General features: G+C 37.0%; 1 protein-coding gene across 2 annotated transcripts in view; it reads left to right on the forward strand.

The window, feature by feature from the left end:
- Positions 1-15,797, forward strand: part of HTR4 (5-hydroxytryptamine receptor 4) — a 194,985-nt gene that overhangs the window by 171,638 nt on the left and 7,550 nt on the right. The window contains exon 6 of one of the 2 annotated variants that reach the window (XM_003782058.1): positions 5,398-5,473. The exons of the other annotated variant lie outside the window; for it this stretch is intronic. Coding sequence (XP_003782106.1) covers positions 5,398-5,458 — 61 coding nt within the window. The 3' untranslated portion in view covers positions 5,459-5,473. The remainder of the gene's footprint in view (positions 1-5,397; positions 5,474-15,797) is intronic. 2 annotated transcript variants of the gene reach the window in all.

Raw genomic sequence — 15,797 nt, forward strand, 5'->3', positions numbered from 1 at the left:
AAGTGGTACAAGGTAAAAATCAATCTTTCAATGACAAATGCACATGATTCCACCTAGGTAGAGTGTCCCAGGAATAGAAATGACAAGACTTATTAATCATCTCAGAATGAGGAATAATTGCAATTAATTTCATCTTTATGCTCACCTTTATTTAAATAAATGTGTATTAAACACCAAACTGTGTGGCAGCCATTGTACTGGGTGCTATAAAGCAATAGACTTAGGGCTTGTTGTGCAGTCTCTGTGGGCCTGATCTTAGGATAAAGAGAAAATGGATGAAATATGTCTTGCTGCATTGTGTGGCTATGTTTACCTTCCTGGATTACTTGAGTATTGGTTACTGCAGCTCTCCCAGTCTGGGATCTAATCTTTCAGTTGGTGTGCAGACCCAGACACCTATGTCAGTAGGAAAACTGATGCATTGCTATGGGGCCCTACATGGGTATCTTTAGGATATAACAAAGCACCATACTGACAAGGACTTCTGGAAACTTACTACTGACCACGAAACACCAGAAACATTTATATTTCCCTTTTTCTCATCAGGATTAAACTACACTGATATAATTCTACTGTAGTATTTAAGATATTAAAATGCTTTAATAATCTGATGACATCTATGGCCTTTTCTCTCAAATCTAGACACATTGTACAACAATTTTAATATTAATACGTTTCCAGAAGTTCCCTGAAATAAAAATTCAAGGTTAAATAAAATAGAAGTCTCTGCTTTCATGTGAGACTGTATTGATGGATACAACATTAATTTAAGAGGAACCTTGTGGTAGGACCCTTGTTAGCAATTATTTATTTCAAACTTGCATGTGTGGTGTCCTAGTGCCATTTTTGTTAACAGAATGATTCATCGTAAAAATAATATTTCTGCACTTATCTTTGTTTCCTCAAAAGAGTTCTATGGAAATTATTTCGTAAATTGGTACAGATTTCATATATGTTAGATTAAGGAATATTTCTTGTCTTCATTTGCATGTTCAAATGCAAGGTCCAGAAGGATCTAGGCAAATGGCTGCTATTTCGGGGAATGATTGAATTTTATCAGCAATCAGACTTATTTCACTCAATAAAAATGTATTTATTATATCCCTGCTGTATCCATCACTGCACTGGGTGTTGAGTCTGCTCACTTTCAGCCTGCTATCTAGTCCCTAAGTCTGTTCTAAGAGGAAGAAGCATATTCAGTTTGAACATGGGGGAAAACACAGTTGGAGGTAACCCAGTGATAATATTTGTTTTTATTTTTCATATGGCCTCAAAGCCTAAAATTATTATATCTAGTCCTCTATAGAAAAAGTTTGCTGATGCTCAAAGAAGAGGCTGGCAACTCTTGTTCTGAAAGTCAGAATGCTTGTGTTAGAATCTCACCAGCAGCATGAGTTTTAGCAACTTAACCAACTCCTGTATTTAATTTTTCTTATATGTCAAGTGAAGATGATGTAAGGCTATGTTGATACACATAAAACACCAAGACTGGAGGCTGGTATAGTGTAAACATTTAAGAAATGTCAGCTATTCTTATTAATATCATCATTACTATCATCACCATTGCCTCAGAAGATGCTTGTGAGTATTAAGTGAAATACTGGACCTCAAATACCCAGGACAGGGTCCTCCTTGTAGTAGGAACTCAGTAAATACCAGCTGTTATTGTTATCATCATCACCATCACCATCATCATCATCCCTAAGGTTTTCAAAGCTCTTTCATATACAGCATCTTATTAGAAGCTCCTAACAACCTCCATGGTTGGTGCTATGATGTTCCTGTAATAAATAAGATGAAGCTTGAAGAAGGGAAGAGATACGCTGAGCCAGGATGAGGCGGAATGTGGAGCAGCGCCAGAAATTTTGCCTTCTGGACCAGAGTGTCCTCTTTCCACACTATGCTGCCTCTCCATCAAAATATCGGAGGATCTGTTGTTTATTAGTTTTCTCCAAATGATATACTTTGAGTCCTGGGAGGCTGACAAGGCAGGCAAACATGAATGTGCTCCTCTCCGGCAGTATTCTGCAGACAGGAAGGCGGGATAATTGGATTGCAGCCATTTGGTCTCAGGACTGCATTTGTAACCAGCCAACTACTGATGACCAACCCTAATGGAAAAAGCCTTGACCAAACAAACACAGCCCCCATGTAGGAACTTATTGCTTATGCTGCAGAGAAAAATTCATCAACAGCAGCCAACAGCCATCTAATGGTGCTGACCCAGGGCAGAGCTGGCTCAGAATATGCCAGACCTCAGCCTGCCACGAGGGACAAGCAGAGGTGCCTGGACTAGGGAAATGTCCAGGTAGTGAGCCAGGACGTTTCTGACAGCAGAGCTTGGTGCATTCAGAACAGAACTGGTTTTTTATTTGATGTGGGGCATAGACCATGGCAAGACTTATTTGAGAAAAATGTACATTCAAACTGATACTTGAAGAAAGCTGTTAGGATCACAGTGGTATAGTGTTAGAGTGAGTTTGACATAAAAATAGCTAACATTTCAAAATTAATTTATGACAAGAGTCATTATATCCACATATTACCCTGTCATTTTATGTAGTACCTAAGCCAGCTTTAGTTCAGGGGGGGGGTTTTTGTTTGTTTTTTGTTTGTTTTTTTTAAGGCAATAGACTCTGTTGTTGAGCAGTATATAATTTTGTGTTTCCTGCCATTGGTGCTGTGAAAATCATGAAAATTGCCTCCATTAAGAAGCCTCAGCACCATCCCTGAGGTATAGGGCAGAATAAATGAAGCACGTCTTGTAGGTAGGTAGGTATTTGCCAAACTAGGGTAAAGCAAATGGTTTCTGACTCTGGTGATGTAAGTTTTGCTTTGAAAGAGCCCTGAGACTTGTTCCCCAACTATTGTCAAGGAGACACTGAGCTCTCAGTTTGAGGAAGAGGATGAGATAACCTCCCTGCCCTGGAAGATAATCCCGTGAAAGGCAATGGCAAAACATTTTACTGTATTATAACTTGACATTTGTACATAAGGCCAATTTTAATTATAAAAGAGTAAAGGGTAAGGGAGTTAATAAGAAGAGCTAGGGTTCTTAGAAACTGTCAGGGCAGGGCTAGTTGCTATCCAGGTGTTTGAAGCATTCTGAGGCAACCTTCTAGAAGGCCGGTTTTCTGCCTCGCCTCTTCCTTTTGTCTGACAGCTAAGTCCTATCTTCCTGGATTTTAATATTCCTAACACCTGCTGCCAGGCGGTTGGCTGAGCACCGACCAATCCCTGGCCATCACCATTTAAACAATGGCCAAGCCAGAAGTCATTTGTGTTGCCTCTGTCCCAGCCTGATAGGCAAAGACCCTTCCTATACCAAACATCTCTGAACTTTAGAAAGGAACCGACCAGATAGCATGGTCTTTTAAAGTTTTCTACATCATCCAAGAAGGAGGAGGAGAATGTGTAACACTCCTTTTCTATTCAGACTTTCACAATATCAACCTCATGGTTTTGTGGTGAGGTAATAGTAGATATAAAGAGCTTTATAATATCATTGTTTGCAATGCAAATGTAAATAATCTCTACATGTAAAAACATAGGTTCAGCTAGGTGTGGTCTTACACAGCCCTTGAAAATACAGCCAGAGGTCACAGGAAAACTCTACTGTTAACTCTAATTCAGGAAGCTTGACAACAACAACAGGGGGCTACAAACGAGGGATGTTATACAAATTATGCAGTTTCTGAAAGACTAAATTTTTATTTTATATTACTACTTTAAATTTCTTCTTAACATTTCTTCAAAGTGTAACATTAATCACATCTACCTTTTTTAAAATATAGTGCAGTACAAAAAAATATGGACAAGCATTTTATTCTCTTCTGAGGTTTTCACAAGGAAAGACAATTCTTCTGCCAAAATTTGTTCAGTACTTTCAGATATGCTTGTACTATCTACGTGTTGTACTTACAAAAGTCCAATTATCAGACTCTTTAAGGGTTTTATATCCAAGATAAACAGCATTGTTATTTGAATTTAAAAGGAAATATGTAAGTATGTTAAAGTTGTTAAAATTGTAATTAAATAATTAAGGTCTAACAAAATAACATATATATGCCAAGTGTTAATGAGTTGTTATAATCATAACAATATTAACCTATGGGTAATCCCAGCCCACATAAATATTCCCAACCACTTAACTGTGGGAAATAGAGAATGAAGGAGTGGTTTCAGCTACCATTTGTGCACTAAAACTCAACAAAGTGCTGTGTGAGTGGAGGCTCCTTTGCTCTTGGAGTCTGATTTTCAGACTTCAGTATGCCACAAAGATACTCAGATATTCAACTGATGATCCAGGCCATATTGAAAGTTTTTAAGTTTCTTTTTAATATGAATTATTGAAATCAGACATTTTCATAAAATAGACGTGATGTTCAGAGGGCCTTTAGAGAGCTTCATTAGTTCAGGATACCAAGGCATACCACCAGGCTAATAATATACTATAGACAGTCTGTCAAAGGAAGAACAAGTGGAAGTTCAAATCACCATTTAATCATGTAAGTAACTTACAGTTTGATTAAAATAGTCTTAGCTAATATTTATGAGTACGATGCCAGGTGCAGCGTGTACATGACGAACATGCTTTATTTCATTGACTATTCACCATCACTCACTGATGGAGCTATTGTGTTTACCTCTATGTTGTAGACATGGAAATTGAGCCATAGAGAGGTCCAGCCAGCATTCCAGGCTACTTAATAATGGAGCTAAGATTAGAATTCTGGATGTTTGACTTTCAATCACCATTGCTCAGCTAATGTAGTACTCAACTATGCTGGATGAATAAGTCATAGCTCTTTTCCCCACAAGGCTCATAATGTATCTGGAAACATGCTGTTTCAATGCATGTTCAGTTGTATTGAGCAAACCACAGCCAGGGCTGACATAAGGCAACTTATATTGTCAAATGAATTATATAAGCAGAAAGTGCCACTTGTTTAAAAAACAGAAGGGGAATATCATACTGAGGTGGTCAGAGATGTCTGTATGGAAGAAGTGGCCATATATATTGAACTAAATGCTCAAAGACTCTTCCGATGATAGGCATATCACAGCAGATTAGCTAAAGACGAGGGAAGACAAGACTACATTTCATTCCTTGGTAAATTAAGGTAGTAATAAGTTCTGTGAACATCCCAAGTTGTTGCGAGACTCAAATGAGAGACTGACTGTAAATGGGATTCTCAGACATATGGTGTGGCAGAAGCGTGTTGTGCAATAACTGTGCCCCCCCACCCGCATCCTCCCCCCGACACACTTTTAGGATATTGGCATGCTCATTTCGGCTAAGATCACTGGTCCGCTAATCTCTATGTTTTCTTTTTTCCCTGCCACCTTCTGCTTGGCTCTACCTCATCTGTGGCTGTTGTCTGTTCCAACTAAAAGTGGCTGTTCCTCTGTCTCCAGTTTCTTCCTGCTCTTCTGCAATAGACCAGTTCCTGTCTAACTCTGAGCGTGCTCTGTAAGTCTGTCGCTGTCTGTTGCTGAGTCTGTCTGTGTCTATTTATTTCTTTGCACAAAACATCCTTAGTTTCTGTTTATTTTTCTGCCCTCACTGGACAGGTTGAGGGTGCACTGTCTTTGGCATAGACCTACCAAGCCCAGTATTCCTTGTGAAACTTGATTGCTATTGACCTGAAGGCCAAGGATTAGTATAGTTTGGGAGGTTTATTTTATTTTCTATTTTTTAATTTTTTTTTTTTTTTGAGACAGAGTCTCACTTTGTTGCCTCAATAGAGTGCTGTAGCATCACAGCTCACAGCAACCGCAAACTCTTGGGCTTAAATGATTCTCTTGCCTTGGCCTCCCAAGTGGCCTGGACAACAGGCACCTGCCACAAACCATGGCTATTTTTGGTTGGAGTTGTCATTTTTCGTTAGCTGGCCTGGGGTCGGGTTTGAACCCGCCACCTTCTGTGTATGTGGCTGGCACTGTAACCACTGTGCTACAGGCACCAAGCCATATTTTTTTTAATTTTTTAATGATGTATTTGGCTTCTTCCCTGTTCTGGGAGCATAGCCATCACAAGATTCATGGGAGAAGAATACTTAGATGGAGCTGAAATCACTCAGTATAATAACAACTGTGGTCCTCATTATTTTATTTATTTTATTTTTTTATTTTTATTAAGTCAAATACACATAGGTCATGAACACATTTATGTATATGTGGGGTACAATGTGTTGATTTTTTTTTATACAGTCTGACGTGGTTACATCAAACCAATCAACATAGCTTTCACCTCATTTGCTTGATTATTGTGTTAAGGCATTTATGTTCTATACTTGACAGATTTGACTTATTATTACCTAACATCCAAACATCCATAGTTTACGTTAAGAGTCATTAAGATTCACTCTTGGTGTTATACATTCTATGGGTTTGGACAAATGCATAATGACATGTACCTACCATTGTAATATTTTAGAGAATAATTTTATTGCCCTAAAAAATCCTCTGTGCTCTGCTTGTTTGTCACTTCCTTCCCCCCCCCCGCCAACAGTTTGGCAACTGTTGATCTTTTTATTTATTTATTTTTCTTATTTCAAAATATTGAGGGGCTACAAATGTTTTTGTTACATAGATAGCTTTATAATATTTAAATCAGGGATGTAAGTGTTCCTATCCCCAAATAGCGTTCATTTTGATTTCAACCAATGAGAACAAATGAGTTCCTGTTAATCCCTGTCCTCACCGGCACTGGATGTTGTCAGTATTACAACTTTTGGCCATTCTAAAAGATGTGTAGTGGTAGCTTACTATTTTTTAATTTGCATTTCCTTGATGATATATGTGGAGCACCTTTTCATAATCTTCTTGTCCATTTGTATATCTTCTTTGGTGAAGTGTCTGCTAAGGTCTTTGGCCCATTTTCAAAATTGGGCTGTTCATTTTCCAATTATTGAGTTTTGAGAGTTCTTTGTATATTGGATAACATTCCGTTATCTGATATGTCTTTTTCACATACTTTCTCCCAGCCTATGTCTTGTGTTTTCATTCTCTTTACAGTGTACTTCACAGAGCAGATATTTTTAAGTTTAATAAAGTCAAGCTTATCAATTATTTCTATGGATTGTGTCTTGGGTGTTGTATCTAAAAAATCATCACCAGACCAACAGTCATATAGATTTTTTCCTATGCTGTCTTTTAGGAGTGTTATGGCTTTGTGTTTTACATTTAGACATATGATGAAGTTTGAGCTAATTTTTGTGAAGGATGAAAGGTCTGTGTCTAGATTCTTTGTTTCTTTTTAGCATGCAAATGTCCAGTTCTGGCTCCATTTCTTGACAAGATTGACAAGACTATCTTCTCTCCATTGAATTGCTTTTGCTTCTTTGTCAACAATAAATTGACTATAATTATGTGTTTCTGCTCCTGGGCTGTCTATTCTATTTCCTTGATCTATTTGTGTATTCTTAGTTTAATATCATACTAACTTATTTGCTGTGGGTTTTTTTTTTTGTTGTTGTTGTTGTTGTTGTTGTTTTGGGACAGTCTCACTATGTTGCTCATCCTTGGTAGAGTGCTGTGGTGTCACAGCTCACAGCTTCACAGGAACCTCCAACTCTTGGGATTAAGCAATTCTCTCACTTCAGCCTCCCAAGTAGCTGGCAATACAGGCACTTGCCACAATGCCCAGCTATTCTTTTTGTTGCAGTTGTCATTGTTGTTTAGCTGGCCCGGGCTGAGTTTGAACCCACCAGCCTTGGTGCATGTCGCCACGCCGTAACCACTGTGCTATAAGGGCCAAGCCTGTTTGCTGTAATTTTATATTATAGTAAGTCTTGAAGTCAAGTAGTGTCAATCTTCTAACTTTGTTCTTCTTCAATATTGTGTTGCCTTTTCTGGATCTTTGACTGTCCATATAAGCATTAGAATCAGTTTGTCAATATTCACAGAATAGCTTGCTGGGGTGTTTTGATCTGGATTGCATTAAATCTGTAGATCAAATTGGGAAGAACTAACATCTTGACAATATTGAATCTTCCAGTCCACATACATAAACTAAATCTTGATTTATGTAGTTCTTCTTTGATATTTTTGATTATAGTTATGTCATTTTCCTCTTATAGATCTTGTGCATATTTTGTTAGATTTACGTTAGAAATATTTTTGTGCTAATATAAATGATAATATGTTTTTATTTTATTTTTATTTATTTTTTGTTAAGTCATTTGTACAAAGATCATGAATACATTTATGCCATTATGGGATTCAATGTATTGATTATACAAATTGGAGTGCTTACATCCTACTAATTAACATAGCCTTCACTTCATTTACCCAATTATAGTGTTAAGACATTTGTGTTCTACACCTGATAGATCCAACTTGTACTTGCAATATGCTCCACAGGGTCCCCTTATTAACCCTCCCTCTATTGACCCACTCCCTCTTTTTCCCTTCCCCTCCCCTTCCCTCCTTCATCCTAGGCTATAGTTGTGATTCATCTTTCATATGAAAGTGTGAGTGATTATAAATTGGTTTCATAGCAATACTGAGTACATTGGATATTTTTTTTCCATTCTTGAGATACTTTATTAAGAAGAATATTTTCCACCTCCATCCACGTAAACATAAAAGAGGTAAAGTCTCCATTTTTTAATGCTGCATAGTATTCCATGGTATACATATACCATAATTTACTAATTCATTCATGGGTCAATGGGCACTTGGGCTTCTTCCATGACTTGGCAATTATGAATTGAGCTGAAATGAACAATCTGGTGCAAATATCTTTGTTGCCAAATAATTTTTGGATATACACCTCATCTTTAATCATCAGAAAAATGCAAATCAAAACCACTCTGAGATACCAAATAACTCCAGTAAGAGTAGCCCATATCACAAAACCCCAAACTACAGATGTTGCTGTGGATATGAAGAAAAAGGAACACTTCTGCACTGCTGGTGGGAATGCCAGCTAGTACGTTCCTTTTGGAAGGAAGTTTGGAAAACACTAAAGGATCTAAATGTAGACCTGCCATTTGATCCTGTAATTCCTCTACTAGGTAATATGTTTTTAATTTCAAATTCTTGCTAGCATACAGAAAAGCAGTTGACTTTTGTGTATTAACTTCATATCCTGCAAACTTGCTATAATATCTTATTAGTTTCATGAGGTTTTTTTCCTAAACTATTTCATATTTTCTACATAGATGATCAAGACCATGTCATCTACAAACAAAGACAGATTTATTTATTCCTTGCCAATCTCTATGTACTTTATTTACTAATATTATTTCATTAGCTAAAACATCCAGTAGAATCCTGAAAAGCAGTGATAAAAAGGGACATCCTTGCCTTGTTCCTGATTTTAGTGGGAAAGTGTTGAGTTTTTCACCATGAAGCATTATGTTACTTGTAGGCATTTTATAGATGTTCTTTATTAAGTCCAGAAAATTCTCCTTTGTTTCTAGTTTACTAAAAATTTTTATTATGAATGGGTGTTAGATTTTTATCATGAATGGGTGTCAAATGCTTTTTATGTGTTTCTTGATATGAGTATGTGATTTTTCTTTTTTAGTGTGTTAATGTGATCTATAACATTAATTGATTTTTAAAAGTTGAATTTGCCTTGCATATCTGACAGAAATCCCCCTGGGTTGTAGTGTACAGTTACTTTTATACATTGTTAGATTTAATGTGTTAATTAATATTTTGTTGAGGAATTTTGCATCTATGTTCATGAGAGACTTACAGTTGACTTACAGTTTTCTTTCTCTTTCTTTCTTCCTTTCTTTCTTTCTGTAATATCTTGGCTTGGTTTCAGAATTAGGGTAATACTGCTCACATAGAAGGAGTTAGAGAGTATAGCCTCTACTTCCATATTCTAAAGATAATGTACATAATTGGTATAATTTCATTCTTCTGTGTTAGGTAGAATTCACCAGTGAACCCATCTGGGCCCAGTACTTTCAGTTTTACAATATTAATTTTTATTCAATTTGTTTAATAGATATGAGCCTATTCAGAGTTTTTATTGTTCCTTGTGGTAGTTTTGGAAGACTATGTCTTTCAAGGAATTGGTTTATTTCATCTAGGTTATCAAATTTGTAGGCACAGAGTTATTAACAATATACCTTGACTATACTTTTAATATCTATGGGATCTGTAGTGATGTCACCTCTTTCATGTCTTATATTAGTAGTTTGTGTCCTCTCTCTTTTTTCAGAATTAGACTAGGTAGATATTTGTCAATTGTATTGATCTGTTCAAATAACTTTTAGTTTTGTTGACTTTATTGATTTCTTGTTTTTAATTTCATTGAGTTCTGCTCTAATTTTTATTATTTTTGTTTGTTTGTTTGTTTGGTTTTTTTTCTAATTTTTATTATTTCTCTCATTCTGCTTACTTTGGATTTAGTTTACTATTCTTTTTTTTTTTCTAGTTTCCTAAAGTAGAAATTTATTATTGATTTTAGATATTTTATTTCTTCTATATATGATTTCAATGCTATAAACATTCCTTTAAACACTGCTTTCACCACATCCCACAAATATTAATATGTTGTGTTTTCATTTTCATTTGGTCCACAATATTTTATAACTGTTTTTGAGATTTTTTTCTTTGACCTCTGTATGTGTTACTGAGAAATGTGTTTTTCAGTCTATAATAATTTGAGGATTTTAATTTATCTTTCTTTAACTCCATTGTGGTCTGAGAGGGGATATTGTGAGATTTTTTTAAATTTTAAATTTGATAAGATGTGTTTTATGAAGAATGTGGTGTATCTTGGTGAATGTTACATATCTATTCTTCTGTTGCTGGGTAAAGTAATCTGTAGTTGTCAATTTTATTGATTTGGGGCTGTTTTGTTCAACTATGTCTTCATTAATTTTCTTGCTTCTGGATCTATTCATTTTTGATAGAGAAGCATTGAAGGCTCCACTCTATTTCTCCTTGCTTTTCTATCAGATTTGTATTGTGTGTTTTGATGTTCTATTATTGGGAGCATTCATGTTAAGAATTTCTATGTCTTCTTGGAGAACTGACTATTATTATGTAGTACCCCTCTTTATCTCAGATAACTTTCTTGCTCTGAAGTCAGTTTTGTCTAAAATTAATATAGCTACTTTCACTTTCTTCTAATTTAGCATGGTATACCTTTGTCCATTTAGCTTTTAATCTATATGTCTTTATATTTATTTTATTTATTTTTTATTTCAAAATATTAAGGAGGTACAACTGCTTTTGTTATGTGAATAGCTTTATAATGCATTAGTCAGGGCTACAAATGTTCCTATTACCTGAATATTGTTCATTGTACCTGTTAGATATGTTTTCCCCCTTACCCTCCTTTCTTCTTCTCCCTTCTTGATTTTCAATGATTTTTACTTCTGGCATGTATCAACCAATTCTTTCCAAATTAATAGGAAATACGTGTGGTATTTGTTTTTTCATTATTGAGATACTTCTTAGGATAATGGTGATGAGTTCCATCCAAATTTCTGTAAATGGAATTAAATTATTCATTTTTATGAATAAGTAGTACTCCATGATGTTTATATATACACATTTGTTAATTCACTCAATAGCTGATCGGCATTAATGTTGATTCCACATCTTTGCAATTATGAAATCATGAATTATGCTGTAATAAACATTAGAGTTCAGGTGTCTTTTAGAAAAAATGACTTCATATTCTTTGGGCAGATACCTAGTAGTGGGGCAGTTGGATTGAATATTAGGCCCAATACTATTAACTGAGTTATAGACATCATTTGAATTCTCCTAATATCAAATCAGTTTTTGAATGCCTTTTTGCAATGCTGTCATTTTGATTTTTGTTCATAAGTTATCTTATGCCGCATTAATGACCTCAGAATACATTTGAAGTATTTTATTAGCATTAAATGACCCTGCTTAGTTTTTTCTGTGGTGTTGTTGTTGACTTTCTTAGTTTCTTTTCTCTTTGTCACATATCAGCTGTCATTCTTTCTTGCAATCAACTCACTGACTGCTAGCATTATATTGCTTCCTTTTCTGCCTCTGCTCTTCTGTGTGTTGGGGAAGAACCAAGATTTCTAGAGTTATATGAAAACAAAGCTTAAATGTTCTCTGAGAGAAAAACTGGGGAAAAAATTGCACCGTTGTGATAACTACTCTGATAACACAGAGGCTTTAAAAAAACTAAAGTCAGGTTTCTGGATAATGGAAATCACTGGATAACTAACTTTTGGATAAATGCTGTCTTGCTAGCTAAAGATTCACAGAAATATCCATGCATATACACCCTCTGGCAGATAATTTTCTCCTGATGCCTCAGGCCTTACTGAATTAATGGTCCCAAATTAAAAAGTCATACTTCTATAGTCTATGCTATTGTTTCCTTCTTCCACCACACATATTCTTTCTTTGTCTCCCTGAAACTTTCATCCCCTTTTCATCCTGAGACTCCTCAGATTCTTTGCCAGGAGTTTCCCCAGGAATGAACCCAGTCCATGATGTGGTTTTTGATGCAGGAAGATTTCTCCAGTCTTCTCATGAAGATACCAAAACCTAGAAATGCCCATATCAGGGCTATTTCTGAAATGGAAGTGTTTGAAGGAAATTATGCTTTCCCACACACTCAACCTAGAAGATATGGTATTGAGCATAGAAGAAGAGAAAGAAATATCACAAATGTAGAGATTATCTGAGTGGTACAACACAGAGATCTACTGTGGGAGAGAAATTCTCAACATTTTTTTTGTAATCAATCCAAAGGCCAAGACGTGTTAGGGGGTATTGTTTCATTTGCTACCCATTCAAGAATTTTTCTATAGATTGTAAGATCTTCATTACATTGTGTGTGGTTTTGAGAGCTATAAATCTAATATTAGAAAGAAATAAGCGTAAGGAATACTAATAGCATGAAGGGCTTTGGATTCTAGCTTGCTTAGGTTTGAAACTTGGCTCTGCCAATTAACAGCCTAGTAAGCTCTGGCAAGTCTAACCTCCATGAGTCTCAATTTCCTCATCTGTGAAATAGAGACACAAAATAATAGTGTTAACATCATAGTTATTGTAATCATTAAATGTAATATTTAAGAAGCACTTAGTGCAAAGTCTGGTAGAGGGCTGAAAGGTTGTTACCTCATATAACATGGCAACATATGGACTCTGTTTTTCAAGAGTACCAGAAGGCTGGACAACATGTATACTCTACTAGATAGCTAACAGTAACAGATAAAATTTGTATTCTCATAAACAATAAATGCAGATGGATGGTCTTCTGCAAAGAAGTGGGCATTGTATTTGGTCTTAAAGGGTAAGATACGATTTAGATGTGGCAGAATGTTATAAAGCTATCACAGACATTAGAGTTAAAGGTTATGGGTGATGTGGAACTTTGAATGCTTTGGTTGATAAACAATATAATGTCTAAAATTAATTTAAACAATAAGGTCACTTGTCAATTTACAAGATAGAAAGTTCAGAGCTTGGTAGTTTCAGAATTGGTCAACTTGACAATTCAACAACTTTGTAGAAGGCACAGATGCTTTCATCTTTCTACTCTGCTATTCTCAACCTGATAGTCCTCTCATGGTCACAAAACGGCTTCCAAAGCTCCAAGCATTGCAAGTCTCCTAATATAACCACAACCAAGTGCTGGAAGAAAAGGCAGACTCTTCTTGTACTCGTCTTTCATTTAAAAGGAAATCAAAGGCAGACTCTTCTTGTACTAATCTTTCATTTAAGAGGAAATCTTCCAGAAGATTTCCCTAACAGACCCTTGGATTCTACTGGGGAGGAGGGATCACAGGCCAAACCTTCGATTGCATTGTATCTCTCTCACTTTTGTCTTCATTAATAAATAGGTAGTTTCTGCCAGAAGGAAAGAAGAAAGTATGGGTATATATGTTTAGGTCTGTAATATACAATGTCTATCATAAGTTGTAAGCCCATTCATGCTTCTGGAAGAAAAATAAAGAGAACATTTGTTGGAAAGATACTGGGACATCTCAAGCATTAAAATAAGGAATAGGTATGCTCTTAAGGACTAGGATTTCCCTTTCCACGCTTGCCTGCTCTTCTTTGCACATCAATTTCTTTGTCTTTCTAGATCCCCTTTCTGTACTTTTATGAGAAAAAAAGGCAAACTAGCTGCCCTCAGCAGCCCTGCTCAGTCTCCATGTAAGTACTAACAGACCCTGTTTGTGTCTTCAGATCCCCAGTTTCCTGGGGACAGAAGCACAGTGGTCTAACTTGGGCCTCACCTCTCCTCCCAGACTGTGCCATGGCAAGAGGTCAAGCTTCTTGCAGGGAAATGGGGGGTGGGGGTGGAAAACATGCAACAGATGCATCCAATAGTGAGGAAGCATGTTTAGGAAATCTGAGTCCTTGAGGGTGAAGGGAAAAGGGTGGGGTAGCCCAGGAGGGGAGCTCCCTTAAAGAAAACATTCTTTGTTTTATAATAATTATACATCTCTGTATAAAAATGCACAGTTGCATTATAAGGTATTGGCTTTGGTTCTTATTCTACTGATAAGCAAATGGTGGACCTAGGCCAGGATCCCCTTAACCAATTGAATGTCCATTTTCTAGTGACAAAGATAAGCTAGTCCAGAATTGAGCTACCAAGAAGCTGAGGAAGAATAGAAACCTTGCTCTAGGAGGAATACTGAAGAATGGGAAGTGTTTCCCCTGTAGAAGAGGAGGGTCAATGTGGCCTGTTGTTAATGGCATTAGCACCCACACTTTTATTGTCTTGCCTAGGCTAGAAACTCAGATTCACCTTGGACCCTTCTCAGTCATCCCCATGTGGAGTCAGTGATGATGTCCAGCTTATCACCCTGGGCCAGATCCTCCTCTCTTCTTCCCTCCATCATGTTTGTCTTGCTTATGACTTTATCTTTTATTTCTACATTGGTCTCAACATCTCAACTGTCCCATTCTGTACAGTGCATTTCACTGTCTGTCATCTAAAAATTCAGCCAACCTTCCAAACTTAGCTATTAAGGCCCCCAATAATGTTGTCACCACTTCCTTTAAGCCTCATGTGCCAGCACTCCCAGCCTTACCATGCAGGATATGCCCTGGAATACTTACCTCTCTTCCAAGCCATTACATGCTCTTTCCTGCTTCTGTGTCATTGCTGAGCCCAGGCCCCTGCCTGGGGTGTCCTCACTGGCCTTGTGTCCAGTGTGTCAGTAGGCACTGTCAGCTCTCCCTTTAGGATATATCCTGAGTCCAACTACTTCTCAACACCTCCACCACGAGCACCCTATGTCTCTGAGTCGCCAACATCTCTGGACACCTCAAAAATCACCTGTGATAGGCAAAAAAGTAACCACCCAAAGAAGTCTACATCCTAATTCCTAGAACTTTTGAATATGTTAACTTACATGGCAGGAGAGACTTTGCAGATATGATGAAGCTAAGCATCTTGAGATGGGATGATGTTCTTGGATCATCCAGACGGGCTCACTATCATTACAGGAGTCCCTGTAAAAAGGAGGCAGGGGGATCAGCACCAGAGAGAGGGGAGGATGGAAGCGGAGGTTAGAACGGTGAGGCTATAAGTTAAAGAATATGAGCAGCCTCTAAAAGCTGGAAAAGTCAAGGAACATAGTCTTCCCTAGAACCTCCAGAAAGAGTGCAGCTCCGCCAACACCTTGCTTTAGCCCTGTAATACCCACTTTGAACTTTTAAGCTCCAGAAACATAAAGTAATAGATGTGTGTTGCTTGAAGCTGTTACCTTTGGGGTTGTTTTGATTATAGCCTTGACAGGAGGCTGTGCACCTAATTTCCCTCCAGGTTCCCACACCAGCCTTGCTCCAGTCCATTCTCCATAACACAG

Source organism: Otolemur garnettii, unplaced genomic scaffold (assembly GCF_000181295.1).
Source record: "Otolemur garnettii isolate 467f Iridium unplaced genomic scaffold, OtoGar3 scaffold00003, whole genome shotgun sequence".
Lineage (NCBI taxonomy): Eukaryota > Metazoa > Chordata > Mammalia > Primates > Galagidae > Otolemur > Otolemur garnettii.